This window comes from Chironomus tepperi, unplaced genomic scaffold, assembly GCF_022539635.2.
Source record: "Chironomus tepperi strain 1889 unplaced genomic scaffold, CSIRO-AGI_Ctep_v1 contig_87, whole genome shotgun sequence".
In the NCBI taxonomy this organism is placed as follows: Eukaryota; Metazoa; Arthropoda; class Insecta; order Diptera; family Chironomidae; genus Chironomus; species Chironomus tepperi.
The window spans coordinates 672432-689373 of record NW_027226209.1 but is presented as its reverse complement, the minus strand read 5'-3'; the positions used below and the strand labels follow the sequence as shown (position 1 = coordinate 689373).

The 16942-nt window shown below is 30.9% G+C and overlaps 4 protein-coding genes across 6 annotated transcripts; 2 read left to right on the top strand and 2 right to left on the bottom strand.

Annotated features, from left to right (window-relative positions):
* Positions 1 to 1890: 1890 nt before the first annotated feature.
* Positions 1891 to 5320, top strand: LOC139086705 (actin-5C). 2 transcript variants are annotated; one of them, XM_070635284.1, is made up of 2 exons: positions 1891 to 2075; positions 3954 to 5320. In XM_070635284.1, the coding sequence occupies exon 2, from the start codon at positions 3962 to 3964 to the stop codon at positions 5090 to 5092; it is 1131 nt and encodes a 376-aa protein (XP_070491385.1). In that variant the 5' UTR covers positions 1891 to 2075; positions 3954 to 3961; the 3' UTR covers positions 5093 to 5320. The 2 variants fall into 2 exon arrangements, with proteins under 2 accessions (XP_070491385.1, XP_070491384.1); XM_070635283.1 differs by lacking the exon at positions 1891 to 2075 and adding an exon at positions 2995 to 3181.
* Positions 5321 to 6386: 1066 nt separating this feature from the next.
* On the top strand, positions 6387 to 8175 carry LOC139086675 (PIN2/TERF1-interacting telomerase inhibitor 1). 2 transcript variants are annotated; one of them, XM_070635243.1, is made up of 4 exons: positions 6387 to 6517; positions 6573 to 7017; positions 7081 to 7780; positions 7846 to 7998. In XM_070635243.1, exons 1-4 carry the CDS (start codon positions 6448 to 6450, stop codon positions 7858 to 7860), a joined length of 1230 nt encoding a protein of 409 aa, XP_070491344.1. In that variant the 5' UTR covers positions 6387 to 6447; the 3' UTR covers positions 7861 to 7998. The 2 variants fall into 2 exon arrangements, with proteins under 2 accessions (XP_070491344.1, XP_070491343.1); XM_070635242.1 differs by having other exon boundaries at positions 7081 to 8175.
* Positions 8156 to 10882, bottom strand: LOC139086674 (DDB1- and CUL4-associated factor 11). Its single transcript, XM_070635241.1, has 6 exons — positions 10529 to 10882; positions 10351 to 10438; positions 9785 to 10268; positions 9259 to 9714; positions 8842 to 8997; positions 8156 to 8780 (listed from the first exon to the last, which is right to left on the bottom strand). The coding sequence occupies exons 1-6, from the start codon at positions 10669 to 10671 to the stop codon at positions 8488 to 8490; spliced, it is 1620 nt and encodes a 539-aa protein (XP_070491342.1). The 5' UTR covers positions 10672 to 10882; the 3' UTR covers positions 8156 to 8487.
* Positions 10883 to 10980: 98 nt separating this feature from the next.
* LOC139086702 (large ribosomal subunit protein mL63) lies at positions 10981 to 11495 on the bottom strand. The gene is made up of 2 exons (XM_070635278.1): positions 11250 to 11495; positions 10981 to 11185 (listed from the first exon to the last, which is right to left on the bottom strand). The coding sequence occupies exons 1-2, from the start codon at positions 11418 to 11420 to the stop codon at positions 11036 to 11038; spliced, it is 321 nt and encodes a 106-aa protein (XP_070491379.1). The 5' UTR covers positions 11421 to 11495; the 3' UTR covers positions 10981 to 11035.
* Positions 11496 to 16942: the final 5447 nt, after the last annotated feature.

Here is a 16942-nt window from a genome sequence, read left to right as displayed (position 1 = left end):
ATGTTCGTTAATGGTTCAATTTAAGAACAATTGGGAAATTTATAGGGGTAAAGACCCTTTTTCATTTATTTGTCTTTTAGGATAATTCAATTTCTATTCCAGAACAAATAAAAATCTAATATTCAGTGACGTAGGAATTTTTAAAATTGTTTAAAACTAATTTACTTTGCAAATCCGACAAAGATCACTTAGATCTTTGGAAAAGACAATCATTTAGAGTTATGAAAATATTGTGCTAATCGGGATATCCGATCCTAGAAGCCTTACTCTCGCATTAATGGTTCGATTATCGAGATTCTAGATACCAGAATTCAAAGACCACTCGAATTTCATATGGAATCCCGTTGACTAGAGTCGACCTTCATGGTTTTGAAAATATTTAGAAAAGAATGTGTATTGCATCAGACCTAAACGTCAGATTTGGTTCTGAACAATTCTAAATCATCTTGATCTGTCTGACCTATCTATACAGTTTCTACAATTACAACAGAATCAATCTCCCAAAAACATATCTGTAAATATTCTCAAAACATTGTAATATATTAAAAATGTTACAAATCCAATAAAATTTGTACTTAATACATTAAATTAAGAAGTTTGTGAATCACAAAAAAATATATCTATCACTGAGTCATGTATAAAATAGCAGATTGTAACAACTTTCGGGAACATCAGTTCGTCAGTGATTTAATCTAATCTAGGCTAATGACCATGAGCTGCTAATATTATGCATCAAAATATTGAGATAAAAAGTTTCGTGTATCATCACATATTGTAAAACAACAAATTTGCTGATATTCGGCAGTATGAACTGCATTACTAATCCTTACATAACACGGAGAATTTTCTAGATGCAAAGAATTCATGAATTTGTTAACCTTAAAGGTCAAGTTCAAATGAGTTTGAGGGAGAAATCCCATGCAATAGGGGAAAAACCTACCTTAACTAACAACCATAACATATTCGTCGATTCCCAATTTTTATAAATTCATTAAAAGAATTCCACAGACGAGTTGGATGTTGTCAAAAAACTCATTAGTTCTATTGCCGTTTAATGTCAATTCATCACTTGTCTCACATATTTTGTTGATATGAAAGAACTGAATTGCTGTATTTATACAAAACAACAATTATCATGCGTATACATACTTGAAGTATGTATATCAGTAGCAATATCCCCATTTATTCAAATAACAACATAAATAAGTACTGAATAATGAAAATTTAAAGCTTTTTTTAGACAACAACAATAATTTATTGTGTCACCAAAAATACTTTTTAACAGAAGTAAAGCAATTGCAAAAAGTTCTAATTTTACATGCCTTACTCATTCCCTTATCAAAAGCAGCTACAGCGTTGTTACGGCCTATGACAATGAGGAGAATGAAATTGAAAAATCCATGTTGCCAGTTTGAGTCAGTCTGTCTATCATACAGACAATATCATCATCATGTCATGGTACATACATATACAATATACTCATGAGATGAAAAAAAAGAGTCATATAAGCTCATGACAATACAGGAGAATATTACTGGATTTGTTATTGTCGCACTAGTTTTGGCTATGCTCATATTTAGATGAAAGTGTAGTTTTCATGATTCATGCCCAGTAATTTTTATGAGAAATATGAATGTGTCATGATATCAAAAAGCTGTCTAGCGAGCACGTTGTAGTAGTAAAGAAACTAAAGAGTATTGGAAAGAGCAAAAAATACTGGAAAACAATTCCATATATGGTAAAGTTGTTTTCTTGAATAAATTTTTATACACTCCAATACAACGTTATGCGGCAACAGACATGTGCAGCAAATGTATAAAACGATTTGGCCGTATTTGTAGTAGAGGAGTATTTAAAATAAAGCGGTCTTCGACTGAAACTTATCAATGAAAGTCTGAAAGTCTAGCTGTATAGTAGCATATAAAAAATAAATAACGAGTATCTCGTACAATTAAATTAAAAAGCTAAGGAGCTAAAAAGGATAAATTATATTAAGCTAGATTTTCGTTAAACTTAAATAGTTTAGTGCATTAATTTATTTTATAAACCCCAATTTTATAGTAAACCAAAAAAATGTAAGTAGTGAATTATAGTGTGCATATCTTATCTTATCATTGGCAAAAAATGTGTGTGATAAAAATGTCAAAAATATGTGATAACGAAAAAAAAACTAAACAAAATGGATTATTTGCTAAATTTAAAGGACAATATTTAATTAAATGATAAATTGATTAAAAAATGTGTTAAAAAAGGAATCAAGTCAGGAGAAAAAATGACTCAGACTAGTGACACGTGATTTGACATTTTTATTGCTCCATTCACACAAGTTCAATGGAATATACGGCAAGAAGCACTTAATCGAGAAGAAATTAAGAGAAATATGAATCAAACAGAGCATAGATTATGCAGATATTGAAACGGTTTCATGATTTACTTACACATCTTTTGTTGTAAAATCCGTTAAAGACATTGTACTCGATAAAATATTGAGTTTATATCCATTATCTAGACCAGATTGGCTAGCATATAGTAACAAACGATGTTTTAGGAAGTCAATTAAGTAAATCTTAACACCTCTGCCTTTTTTTGACCGTTGAGAAATATTTTTGAACAAAAAATAACCGTCTTATAAGAATTTCCCCTCATTTTTTTCTCCATATAAAAATGTTTTCAACATTAATTCACTTAATTCTCAATGAAATTACGATGAAAGCGATAAGAAAGAAATAAAACCAAGTCATAATTAATATTTCCAAAAGTCTCCTTCATGCATTTCACAGAAATTGCAGTTAAAAATCTATAAAAATTGCACAAAAAGAATCAAAGAAAAATTGTTATTTTACTATTTTTTGCGGCTATTATCCACTAATACAGTCATACAGCACGTTCGGAGCTTCAAAATTTCCTTTTATGGTAACAAAATTTGTGTAACGAACGTGTGGAGGGGATGAGAAAAAAAAAAGAATTGCCGAAGTGGAGAAAAAAAATTCAAGCTCACTTTGATTCGGATGTTTGAAGTGTTCAGACGTTATTTTCTGTGAACAAAACATAAAAAAATCTTGGTTAATTTTTTCACCAAAAAAAAAGTTTAATTAAACATTAAGTGCTGTGTTTTAATTACTGAAAACTATTTTCAATCACCAATTAAGTCTTTCTCGTGAATTTTAAGGATAAAAAGAAGGTATTATATTGTCTATTTTATGCGAAATTAAGCAAAAATATAGGGCGTTGGCCGGCTTTTATTCTAGATCAATTTTTCGCAAATTATACTGTAATTTATAAGTCAATTTATTGATAGAAAGTTGACTAAAGGTCAATAGTAACCTTTTCTATTAATTCTAATTGAATTAATGCATTAATTTAATCATAATTTTTTGATTTTTTAAACAAAGCCGATAAAGCCACATTTTTCCTTAAAAAAAGTTTCCTTTGTGTTAGTGTCAAGAAAAAAAAAACTTGTTTCTTGCTCTTTTTGTCCATTTCGGCATCTTCATTTTTTAATAACGGATATACGGAAAACAGAGATTGTAAGAAGCCAATTTTAGAATTGACTAAAAGAACCAGAGAAAAGAATAATGAAAAAATTAACATCTTGTGTGCCTGAACATCCTTTTAAGTATTTCATTTTGAAATTATCTTCTTTCGCACACACAGACATACATACATGCGATGAGAAAAGATACAGACTTGACTGTATGATGCAAAGTGGTTGATTTTTTTTTTACTTCTATATATAGATTTTAAAGAATTTCAACGTAACACCATAAATAGCATAGAAAAAAATAACGAAAATGTAAAGCTTCCTAAAACTTTTTTTTTTCGTCTTCTTCTCTCTATTCGGCATATATTTCTCTTGATTTATAGTGCGTGGGAACTTGAAGTTCGTTTTTTACGAAAGTTATAAGTGAAAGAAATTTCTAATAATTAATTTTTATGTCTATTGTTTCTTGCAGAAATCAAAATGTGTGAAGAAGAAGTTGCCGCATTAGTCGTTGACAATGGTTCAGGAATGTGCAAAGCCGGTTTCGCCGGAGATGATGCACCAAGAGCAGTTTTCCCATCAATTGTTGGACGTCCACGTCATCAAGGTGTTATGGTCGGTATGGGCCAAAAGGATTCATATGTTGGTGATGAGGCTCAAAGCAAACGTGGTATCCTTACCTTGAAATACCCAATTGAACACGGTATTGTCACAAACTGGGATGATATGGAAAAAATCTGGCATCACACATTCTACAATGAACTTCGTGTTGCACCAGAAGAACATCCAGTTCTCCTTACCGAAGCCCCATTGAATCCAAAAGCCAACAGAGAGAAGATGACACAAATCATGTTTGAAACCTTCAACACACCAGCAATGTACGTTGCCATCCAAGCTGTCCTTTCATTGTATGCCTCAGGTCGTACAACTGGTATTGTCTTGGATTCAGGAGATGGTGTCTCACACACAGTCCCAATCTATGAAGGTTATGCCCTTCCACACGCCATCCTTCGTCTCGATTTGGCCGGACGTGACTTGACTGATTATTTGATGAAGATCTTAACCGAACGTGGCTATTCATTCACAACCACTGCCGAACGTGAAATTGTTCGTGACATCAAAGAAAAATTGTGCTATGTTGCATTAGACTTCGAACAAGAAATGGCCACAGCTGCATCATCAAGCTCATTGGAGAAATCATATGAATTACCCGATGGACAAGTCATCACAATTGGAAATGAACGTTTCCGTTGTCCAGAAGCACTTTTCCAACCATCATTCTTGGGTATGGAAGCATGCGGTATTCACGAAACAACATACAACTCAATCATGAAGTGCGATGTTGATATCCGTAAGGACTTGTATGCCAACACTGTCCTCTCAGGAGGTACCACAATGTATCCAGGTATTGCTGATCGTATGCAAAAGGAAATTACAGCACTCGCACCATCAACAATGAAGATTAAGATCATTGCACCACCAGAACGTAAATACTCTGTCTGGATCGGAGGTTCAATCTTGGCTTCACTCTCAACCTTCCAACAAATGTGGATCAGCAAACAAGAATATGATGAATCTGGCCCATCAATTGTTCACAGAAAATGCTTCTAAATTAATTATATTTGTAATCAATTACCACCTTCCAAGTAAAAAATACAAGAATCAAGATCTACGAACACAGAAACTCAAGCAAATGGAGATCACGAACATCAATAAAATGAATCTCACAATTCAACATCTTAAAAAATATCTAAAATTTAGCAATTTTAGTTGAATCTGAAATTTGCACAAAATTTAAAATGAAAAAAATACATAAACTCATCTCAGTTAAAAATATTACATTTACATCTCTATAATATAATTGGATTTATGATACATTCTCTTTCGGTCGCATTATAAACCATGCAAGTTTAAATATGAATGAATGAAAAAAATTTAACATAAAAGACACAAAACATTCTCATAAAAAAAATTTCACATTGCATTTCACAGTTGAATTTTTCCATTCATTTACATTCCACCAAGAAGAAAAAAAAAAATTGTCAAAAATTATTTAATTTTTGCTCCTCTTTTTTATATACATTTAAATTTAATTTAATTATTATTACATTACTTTCTTAAAAGATATGAATTTATCATTCCAAAAAATATTGCAGAAAAATGAATAAAAAAGAAAAATGCTTCGATTTGAATTCATTTAAGAAAAAAAAAGTATTTAATGTTTTTCTTCTACAAAACATATTTAAAACTACTTAAAGTATTTGAATGTTTGCATAAATACCTACATAAAAAAAAGAATTGCTGTTTGTGTAATTTTCAGAATGCAACACTTACTAAAAATAAAGACATTTTCATTAAATATAAAAAATTCAGACTTTTTCATGCTTCTTTACCATATTCTTTCATGTGATGAGAATCTTCTGTGATTCTTAGACTCTTATACCTTGCTATATGCTAATTTAATTAATAAAATGCTCAAATGTTAATTGAATCATGAAGTTCATGCGTGTTTAAGGTGTTCCTCCTAATTTTCTCGGAAGGTTATAAGCTAAACGTCTAGACAATTCTTCAATCAGTAAAGGATATACATTAGAAACTACCAGATTCAACCACGTTCTTCCTAGTGCTTCCTCTAAAAGGACAGTTTAATTTAACGGTTTTGTAAAATTTGAATTGTTCAGAATTTTTGTTACTTGGTCGGATTACTTCGTTCGAACAATCCATGGACACTTCAATATTTTCATCAATTCTATCATTTTTAAATTGATACTTTTCATGACAATTCCTAATTTATTATGATATATTATGATAGTTCCAGTACACTACCAACATTTCATCATTTTCATCGATAACATGCGAAAACATAGGAATTAAAAATATCTAGTGTCCACACCTTGCTCTCAAGTAAACCAAAACAAAAGTCACATGTAATTTTTACTCCTTTTAAATTAATTAAATACTCCAAGATGACGTTTGAAGCGAGTAGAAAAAAGCAACTTCTGGTTTTACAACCCAAAGGCAAGCCTCTCTATGAAAGTAAGTTCATAAAATTCAGTGTTATTAAGTGAATTAATGATAAATTATATTTTAGACGATGATACATCTTCGTTTGGCTTGAAAATGCTTCAAAATTGGGGTTGGAAGAAAGGAAACGGCTTAGGAAGAGAGCAGCAAGGTAACAAGGATTTTATTCAAGTGCGTTATAGGAATAATGCCAATGGATTAGGATTTGATGGACTCAAAGACAATCAATGGACACAAAATGAAGCGAATTTTGATTCGCTGCTCAAGAACCTGAATTCGCAGTCTAATTCCAATTCAAACAGTGGAGATGAAACTGAGAAAAAGAAAGCTGTAAAATCGTTGGAAGAAATGTCTAAGCAATCAAGAGCTAGAGTACATTACAAGAAGTTTACTAGAGGAAAGGATGTCTATAAATACAGTGAAAAGGATTTAGCTAATATTCTAGGCAAGAAGACACTTAAGGAACCAGAAGAAAAGGAAGTGGAAGTAGCTAAACCTGTCGAGGATGATAAGTAAGTTGATTAATTATTTTAATGCAATAAATTGAATTATTAATGATCAACTGCATATTCCAGACCTGACACATACAAAAGTGACTTGATCATCAACACAGGAGTTTCCATTACCGAGTATTTCAAGCAAAAAATGAATGAGAAAAAAGGAAATGTAAAGAAAAGGCACAGAAAAGATTCACAAAAATTTATTGAGGAAGATATAGAGCCTGAGGACGTCCAACAAGAACCAGAAGTAACTGAAAATTTAGAGAATGAATGCAATGGCAATGATCTGGACAACGTTCAAGAAGTACCAGAAAGTACTGAAAAATCTAAGAAGAAGAAGAAGAATAAATTTACTGGCAATGACTTTGACAACGTTCCAGAAGTGCCAGAAGTTACTGAAAAACCTAAGAAGAAAAAGAAGAAGGATGAATGCAATGGCAATGACCTTGACAACGTTCCAGAAGTGCCAGAAACAACAGAAAAATCTAAGAAAAAGAAGAAGAAGAATAAATGTAATGGCAATGACCAAGAAATTGAGGAAATAGCACCAATTACAGAAAATGATGCAAGTGTTAATAGCGATGAATCAAATACGAAAAAGAGGAAAAAGAAAAAGGCAGATTTAATAGAACCTGTTGAGGAAGAACAAGAAGTCCCTGCCAAAAAGAAAAAGAAATCAAAAGTCATTGAAGAAGAACTTCCAACAACAGAAGAGGTAACCAGTAAAAAGAAGAAGAAAAAGCAGGCACAAGATTCTGCGGAACCAGCAATAGCAGTGAGTAATCAAATCCCAGAATCTCCATCAAATAATAAGAAAAATTCAAATTTGGATGTTGACAGGCCGCGAGGTTCTAATGCTTTCTACTCAACAGATGTCATCTTAATTCCATCACATATAGCACATAAAATGGGTAATGTGCTGATTAATAAATTTAATCATTCAAATATTGGCGATATTGTTGGATATGGCATGACCGATGATGTTGAAATAAAGGTTGTGGAGACAAAAATGGGAAATAAAGATGCGATAAATAATGATAAGTATGCGCTGTACAATATGGATAGGATAGCAAAAGAACGTATTAATCCGAGAAAGATTTTAACAAAGATTAAAAAGACCAAGAAGAGCATACAAATAATTTGAAATAAATTTCCATTATCAAATAGTAACATATTGTTTTCCTTTTTATTTAATAATAACTTTCAAAATTCCAAGCACATTTTCACAGAAAAATTATTTCTACATCATAACTTTGGGGCTCATTCACAAATGACGTTCATCAAAAATGCAGATTTAAGTCATTCCTTCCTTTATTTAATATCTAAATAATATCCAAAGAATCTAAGTCACACAGCAAATCTTATACCATTTTATGCTGAATATCACTTATGAATGATCCCCATTGTGTGTGTGTGTTTGTGTACATTTACGAAATATATAGTCATAATCATCGGTAATGGTACATTTTAAAATAATATAAATCAGTTTCGACGAGAGTTTGTTGCCGTGGCAAGTCTTTGCGCAATTCTTCGTGAACGTCTAAGGGGCGGTGCAACATCCATAAGATCTTGATTTTCATCTAAATAGTCAGCTGTTGGAGGGTTTCTTGATCGCTTTTTCTCTGTCGATTTGTCTTGGAATGTGTTGATATTAACAGAATAATCCCAAGAACTCGTAAGAATTTCATTTCTCTTTGGATGCCAGTCAGCATCACGTATTATGTCTTTATGACCTTCAATATTCTGGACCATCTTTCCAGTCAAAATGTCATAAACTAAAATGGAAATGAAAAATAATCAATATTGGATAATCACAAAAACAGTACCATAACTTACTTATAAGACGTCCAGTTGCACAACCAGTATAAATGTATCGTTGTCCAGTTGTCGCTGCAGGAGAGAATTTAGCTCGTATCAAGCTCTTCTGTATGCGATGTCCTTTAAACGTCACGATTGAGGTATCACCGGTAATTGGCTTTGTGACGTTGTAATCTAATGTTTGGAATGAATTAGATAAGATAAAGGTTTATCAGTATCATGCAAATATGCACATTGGAATTGAATGTGCGTAGGAATCAAGAAGGAATTTTCAATTAGAAAACCGTTAAAAAAATATTTGAAAATAAACCGTCAAAAAATATTTGAAAATTTCAACTGTCAAAATGACTTAATCCTAGGATTAAAAAAATAACCCTCGGATTTAATTTAAATCCTACGATTAAGGTTAAATGTTTAAGCTATCTAATCACTTACATGTTTTTGGGACTTTGTCCCATCGATAATCCCAATGTCTAGTTTGAAGTGATGCTCTAATATTTGTTTCAGCTTCTCGCGGTGAGAAAGCTCGAAGATCCCACAATTTTATTGACTGATCTTTAGAATTTGACAGTAAATATCGTCCATCATTCTTAGAATCAATGTATGTAATTCCGTCTATATGTCCAAGAAGACATCCTGATGGTTCTGGACTATTTTCATTTAAACATCGTCGATCCCAAACTCTTATACATGCATCATCACTACCAGAGTAGAATAAATGATAAGCGTCATCGACAAATCCTACTGAATTGACATCTGTAATGTGTCCATCACTACGTACTGGTATTCTTAACGTCCTTTCATTACGTTCTCTGTCAAATATGTATACACTTGTATCTGATCCACCACAAATGATTTCATTACCATTACTTGAAAACGCAAGAGCAAAGGCTAAAACGGAAAAATTGGGTTAATTACAGACATAATTCATAGTAATGCATAGATTAATAAAATAATTTACCTCCGAATCGATTTACATTTGTATTTAAATTCAAGCAACGTACATCCTCATCATTACCGTCCATTGGACAAATATGAAGACATTCTGACCATGTTGAATATGCAAAATATTGGCTACAAGGACTAAATGCAATATCAAGAATACACCAAGATACATGCTTTGCATTAATGTGATTTAATGTTTTATAATTTGATGTGGACGAATCAAAAATTCTTATCTCTTGATCTTGTGAGCCTGTAACAAATCTCCGTCCATCGCGTGTAAAACTTCCACAAAAGACCTTGGACCCAAATGATCCAAGACGACGCTCATATTGATTTGGAAGATATATATTATTAATTTTACATTTTTCATTCCTTAAAAACTTCCCATTATTTTGACGGGAATTAATTAGATTCACAAGTGACCATTTATAATCTTGTGTCTCATCGACCTTTTTGCCAAAACCTGAAGCACTTTTGATTTGATTATACATCTCAGTTGCCTATAGATACAGCAGTAAAGAAAAGAAAGAAAAAAAAAATTATGTTACTCAATACATTCTCATTATTCACAAGACAATTTACTTTTAATTTTTCCATATTTGGACCTTTTGATATCTTCGGCAATTGTCCATCTCGTGTCTCATTATGTGATAACAAATGTATCTCACCGCTATTAAGTCAGTCAAGTATGAAAGAGTAAAATAGAACAAATCAATGCTAATTATAAGCTTTAAATCATTAATGCGTTGTTGGCTCTTACCTATCAATTAATTGTCTCAGAATAATCACCAAATAATGTTCTGACAAGTCATCATCTTGGATGTTTTGAAACAAGTCGTCATCTGAGTCACTAACAGGTTCCAAATGCTCCTCATTATCCATATTTGAGAAATAACTGCCCATACAAAAACTCTTTTAGTCTAATTCTTTGTTGTTGGCTGATTTCTTTCTTATTATCCACAAAATTCACAATTTATACATACAATCTTTAAAAATTAACACTAGGATGAGCTTAAAGGATGGTTAAAATATTCTATAAGTCTATAGAACTCTTTAAATACTTCATTAATATGACCGAATTTTTAAAAGTTATAAATTCAATTGGAGAAATAAAAATATTTGTTGTAGAATAAACAATATCGACGTTCAGAAATCGGAAATTGATCCTAAATTTAGGGCAGATGACTATGTTATTTAAAAACTCTACATTAATTAAGTTTCTTAAATTTCTTTTATTTAATATACTAAACTAATATACATTCATATTCTATTCCCACTTTTCAGCTACTCGTAGGTGACTTAAACGATCCTCGATCTTTACGTGTGGCTTGAAAGGCTGCTTGACTGGATTATCATACCAAAATTTCAATTTTGCGGCTGTTTTATTTAATTCCTTTGCATGACCTGCTGATTGTTCCTGTAAATTAGCATTATAACATTTATTATATTTGATTGACATGTTAATTATGTTAACTACTTACGGCTGTTAAGTAAGGATTCATTAAGAAACTCATATTCCTTTCCTGCTGCTGAAAATCATCCAATTTCTTTTTAATATGCCTGAATTTGATTTCTCTGACCAATCGTCGCTTTCCTCTGAATATGTGTCCTGGGACAGTATTTTTAAATAAGTTAATTAATGTCAATTGCATGACTTTTTAGTGATTTTAATAAAAATTAAATGTATTGTTTTGAAAATGCCTGTCGCGAGCACTCGACGATGTTATTTCCCCTCGAATCGAGATTTTTGAATTTTAAAAATCCGTTACACTTAAATTTTGACCGTTAATATGTGACCTATTAATATTTTTATTTATAGACCATTAAGTTAAATTTATTTTATTTCTGCTGTTTTTATTGACAATTTTTAATCGCTCAAATAAATTGTTAATGAAAAATGTTAATTTAAGTTATGCGTACATCAAAACTATAGAAAATATGAATATCAATCAGTTCCTCTAATATTTCACGACGATATGATTACTACGCTTATTATTAGCTATAAATTTGCACTAATTAAGATACACAGTTGTTAGCACTTTATGGCTCATCATATAAATTTTCAACACATTTCTTTCAAGCATTAGTGCCGTGTAAAAAGGAACGATATAGAAGTGCTGAAAATATGAAGCATGTAAACATGAGTGTCATTTTACAAACATACAAAAGAATTTTTTTTTTGAGATGTTGATGAATCAAATAAGATTTTTTAGCTTCTTCTTCGTCCAAAAAGTAAGATGAGATCAAATGAAACAACCAAAATTAAGACAAGCATTAACCTTCATAAAAAAATAAATCTTTGAGTACAATACTCATAATACATACATGCTGTAGACACAAAATAATTCATCAATCAAAATTTACGATTTTTCTTCTCATTCCTTACTGAAATTATTGCGTCATTTGATACATTACTACTAAATACTTTTTTATAACTTCCGTGAAATTCTTCTTCCATGTCAGTTTTTTGACTTTATCGTTGCACATTCCCATGCCATCTTTTTTTATTTTTAAAGAAAAGGTACTAAGATATGTAGGGTGTGCCAAGGGATAGTCAATTGGAGATCTACTAATTTGTGTTTAGACTGAAATTTGAGGTCCATTTTTGTGGAATCTGGATTTCTGTAATATGATGTACGTATGTATCCTTCAATTGATACTTTGTAGTGAGTTTCATAAACAAAATATTCAAGTTACCTTCTAAAGATTCAAACACTATGTTGTTGTGTCATCATGAACTCGGCAATTGCGGTTCGCTACTGATAACAGTTTAAAGAGTGAGGATTCGGCAAGATCGATGCACTCAAATCAACAGATTAATGAAGGATCCAAAGTAATACTTTTGATATACTGTCCGTTGCTCTGTTTGAGCTATACAGTTTTAAAATAAAATGTTACTTAACAATGTAAAAGATGTTTATTGTTTGACAATTGAAAACAATCTGAATATTATTCCAAATAAAGGGTTTACAACTATGTATCAACTAATTGTAGTTCCAAATATAATTTAAAAATCAAACGTCCGTTGATATATTTAACAATTTTTCACAAATCTTCCTAATTTACTACAGCACTCTATATATTTCTCATATTTCAATAATTTTCTCTTAATTTTGACCTATTGGCTCACACATACAAACAATCATGACTCAAAAACTACTTAAAATATTTAAGAAATTCTCTTCCAACAAAAATAAAAAGTTTCAACATCTCAAAACCAACTATTATGATTATGAGTGGCCTTAAATACGACGTTGACACTTGATACAAATTGAGATAATATCATACAAAATAATGATTTTAAAGAAAGAAAAAACATGTGTTTTGTCTGCACAAATGATTATGATCAATGAGTGTGCACCGGCGGCGTATAAATGAATAATTGAATTAATAACTCATTTTAATGCGATTGACATGTTGCTTTATTATTCCCGAAATCCTTATTTATATTTTGGCACCTTTTCATTTAATATCCGTGAAATTTTGTTGTGCGTACATCCAGCATTATGTATATCTCTATGGATACAATTTTTTTTGCGCGTTCTGTAATAGGATTTATTTACAATATAAATTCATCTTGATGATACGCTTTAGCACGTGCGCTGTCTATTCTTTGCTACATTTTTTTTTCCAGTCGTAACATAGCAAAGAGCAATTTTCTCATTTAATCAAAAAAGGTAAATTATACACTATGAGAATATATGTAAAACGCAAAATTACTTTTATAATGAGGCGTGTGTGTAAACCTTTCGTACTGGAAAGGAGGAAAGGTCATTGTTAATGTGATGCGCTAAGGCGCATGTATTTAAATGGTATCTTTATCTGGGAATTTTAATAATTTAATGATCTTAAATTAATTTACAAATTAACGGATTTTTAAAATTTGAATTTTTTCAACCGATCTGTTCATTGTTGATTTTAGAGAATTCGAAGCAAGATTTCAATCTTTATAGTTTTAAGGCAGTAAACAGCTAAAAACTTCAACTATTTAGTAGTGTACAGTGTCTATTGTAATATTTAAATACCGAAAACCGGTGGAAAGCAAAGGTAAGAGGATTAAAACATTAGAAAATTGAGAAAAAGTGAAAATTGCTCTTAAAACTACAAAATATGATTAAATTATCATCTATCTGATCTAATTATCAAACAAATCATGATTTAACAAAGTTGTAAGCACACAGATATTCTAAATAATCTCAAATATACATTTAAAAGCAGTAAGTAAATGGTAATCGACAAATTGCCTAAAATAACCTCAAACATTATTCAAAAATTCGCTACCGAAGCAATATTTCACTGTACATCCTGCATAGGACGAACAAAAAATCTCATTTAATTAATTGTTATCAAAAAAATAATAATAATGAAAATCTTCTTCATTATATTCAGCCGCTTACCCCAATTGTATTGTATAAATTATATAACATCATAGTCTAACCGAAGCGTATCAAGGATGTGTTGAAAAGCAAATTGAATCAAGTTTGTAGATAACGTATTGTATGGATTATGTACAGTAGGGTGACGACGTTGTTAAAGTCTAAAACAAAATTTATTGACTTTCCCCAGAGATCAAATTAAGAATGAAAATTTTTCACTTAAACATATCATTAGGGACGGAAGGAGGAATAAAAATAAAATTATGACACCCAGACAAGTTGAGAAGGAAAAACCGATAATTTAAAATGATAAATTTCACCAAATAGAATTAATTCACTTTATGAGCATGACAGTCAATTAAAATGACACTTTAAATTTTCATTTAAAAAACTAAAGCGAAGTAAATGTTAGGGATGATTGCTGTATAAAGGAAAAATTGAAGTGTACTTACTAACAGCACTTTTTTTCAAGTATTATTGCAATCAAGTCTTATTAAATTCAACAAACATATGTTCCAGAACCACTCTATTCCCTTTTTTCTGCCTCTCCTCATTGTTCATATCGCTTTTGATTTTTATCTTATAACATTCAAGAGTGTAAGGAAGCTATTTAATATAATAACGAGTAACATCGACCTAAAAATGAACATTAATTTGAGGGGATCGTTTTGAGGGTTGTATAAAATAACAATAAGAACAAAAAAGAAATGCTCATGCTGCTTGTTGTTACTATACCAGCCAGCTTTTCACATCCCCGGGAAAAAATGGAAAGAAAATTGAAAATTTGTTGTTGTTGCCATTGTTAAGGTACTTGAATACCAAATAAAAGTCAGATTAACGACACTTTTCTTTTCATTTCCTTTGATCCAAATAAAATGTTATTAAAAAAAAGTTTTCCAGTCTATTTTCGGCAGCGAATGGAAATTTTTTTTGTTTTAGGGAGTCATTTTTTGGTGACGTCTAGTGTCTAGGAATAAGTTAGGATCCAAAATTCGTGATGTAATAGTGCAACTTAAGCAGAAGTTGTAAACAAAGAAAGTAACCTCGTAAAATGGGAGCAAATCTTGACAGGGTAAGCACTGAGATACACTATGAGACCTTAAATTTTGTTAATAATTGCTGTCTTAAGGACTTTCTTAAGGATTGTTAATTAAACTTATGATGTTTTCTTGCTATATATGGTTGCTTACGTTTGTATGAAAAAGGGTTTTCAACTATGTAGAACTAATATTATTTAAATTTCAAATCATCGTTATAACAATTTACTTTTCAAAGAGAAACAGTACTGTGCAGTATGCACATCAAAAGCTCTTTCTCCTTAATTGGTAGCAAATTGGATCTGAAATGTACTTCTTTAAACAGGGATGAAGGGAAGGGCAAGTATGTAGAAAGCCTAGTTCCTTTCATTACGTAATATATGAACGACCCCAATAATACAATAAATTGTTGGAAAACCCTCGAAATGACGGCAATGTTGAAATAAAAACATAAAAGTGCGTTGTATTTAAGGATGAAAATAAAAATTTTCTGTTGAAAAAGTGCTTCCTGATTATAAGAAATTTGATACCGAAATAAAAACGAACGAGAATGAGAAAGATAGAGAGAAAATGAGTCCCGCATAGCATCATCAGCTGCACATATTCACTGAATTGTTTTATTTGATGTTCTTCCTACTACATACATCTAGTATTTTTTGTCTATATTCAAATATGAAAATAAAAGAGTTATGTTAGAGTCCTTAATTGTGTATACATATACTTAAGTGTAAACACCAAGTCCTTGTGAAACATCCATCGCCATCCTTCAAAAGAATTTAAACAAGTGGCACTTTCCACTTTAAATGAAATCAAATCCATCTCAGACATAACATTCAAAGTGATTAACTGCTCATAAAAAAATGTGCACACACTTTTATTTTATTGTGCGAGGAATTAAAAGACACCATACGAAAATATCAAATTTTACTTTTTTTTCTCTTCCTCGTTTAATGTTACACCCAAAAAATATATATTTCTTTTCTTTAATTTTTAAATGCTAATGACATGTCAAAACATGTAAAATCACCGTTCAATTATTATGTGATATTCTCTTTTTATTTTGTCGCTCAACTCATTCACAGATTTTAAATTTGACGAAAGGATGGAATTTGATCGATTGACTTGCAAAAAACATTTTTTAAATGTAAATGAACTTCTCGGAAGCATTGTCTAGAATTGTGATTTAGAATATGTTAATAATTTGGGTTCTTGATGTTTTATGGCTAAATTAGATCAGTGGAATTGATGATTTGGAATATAAATATGAAGAATATGATTAAAGCTGTTAGAATTTTAGACATTATTAGCTTGAAATATGTAATTTTTAGAGAATTTCTAAAAAAAATTACAAAAGTCCTCGTATTATTGATCGAGGGACTTAAGCGCATTTTTGTCCCAGCGATCAGTATTTGATTAATAAGTCACTTTCAAACTAAAAAAACGTGATCCAGGAGGATCCAGGTCACTTTCTACCCACAAAGCAAGTTGCAGTAGGATCCAGGTCACTTCCAGACCATTTAACGGATTTTTATAATTTATAAAACCACATAACGGTTATGACAAATTAAAATTTTGTACACTGTTAAAAATTTTAGGAACATTGAAAAACACTGTAAAACAACGAAAAAACGTGTTTTTGTTGTTATGAAAATGAAAAATTGTTAATTATAGTATTTATGCTTTGATTTGAAACTTTTAAATGCCCGGCGCCGCAATAACTTTATGGAACTGATCTTTTAAAACCATTCCGAGCTCTCTACG

Excerpts from the sequence above, each read along its gene's own strand:
- LOC139086702 (XM_070635278.1), bottom strand. The coding sequence starts at position 11,420 with ATGCAATTGACATTAATTAACTTATTTAAAAATACTGTCCCAGGACAC. Across the intron at positions 11,186-11,249 it reads TGAATCCTTACTTAACAGCC|GAACAATCAGCAGGTCATGC; the intron begins GTAAGTAGTTAA and ends GCTAATTTACAG.
- LOC139086705 (XM_070635284.1), top strand. The coding sequence starts at position 3,962 with ATGTGTGAAGAAGAAGTTGCCGCATTAGTCGTTGACAATGGTTCAGGA.
- LOC139086674 (XM_070635241.1), bottom strand. The coding sequence starts at position 10,671 with ATGGGCAGTTATTTCTCAAATATGGATAATGAGGAGCATTTGGAACCT. Across the intron at positions 10,269-10,350 it reads CAAATATGGAAAAATTAAAA|GCAACTGAGATGTATAATCA; the intron begins GTAAATTGTCTT and ends CTGTATCTATAG. Across the intron at positions 8,781-8,841 it reads TGCAACTGGACGTCTTATAA|TTTATGACATTTTGACTGGA; the intron begins GTAAGTTATGGT and ends TTTCCATTTTAG.
- LOC139086675 (XM_070635242.1), top strand. The coding sequence starts at position 6,448 with ATGACGTTTGAAGCGAGTAGAAAAAAGCAACTTCTGGTTTTACAACCC. Across the intron at positions 6,518-6,572 it reads AGGCAAGCCTCTCTATGAAA|ACGATGATACATCTTCGTTT; the intron begins GTAAGTTCATAA and ends ATTATATTTTAG. Across the intron at positions 7,018-7,080 it reads AAACCTGTCGAGGATGATAA|ACCTGACACATACAAAAGTG; the intron begins GTAAGTTGATTA and ends TGCATATTCCAG.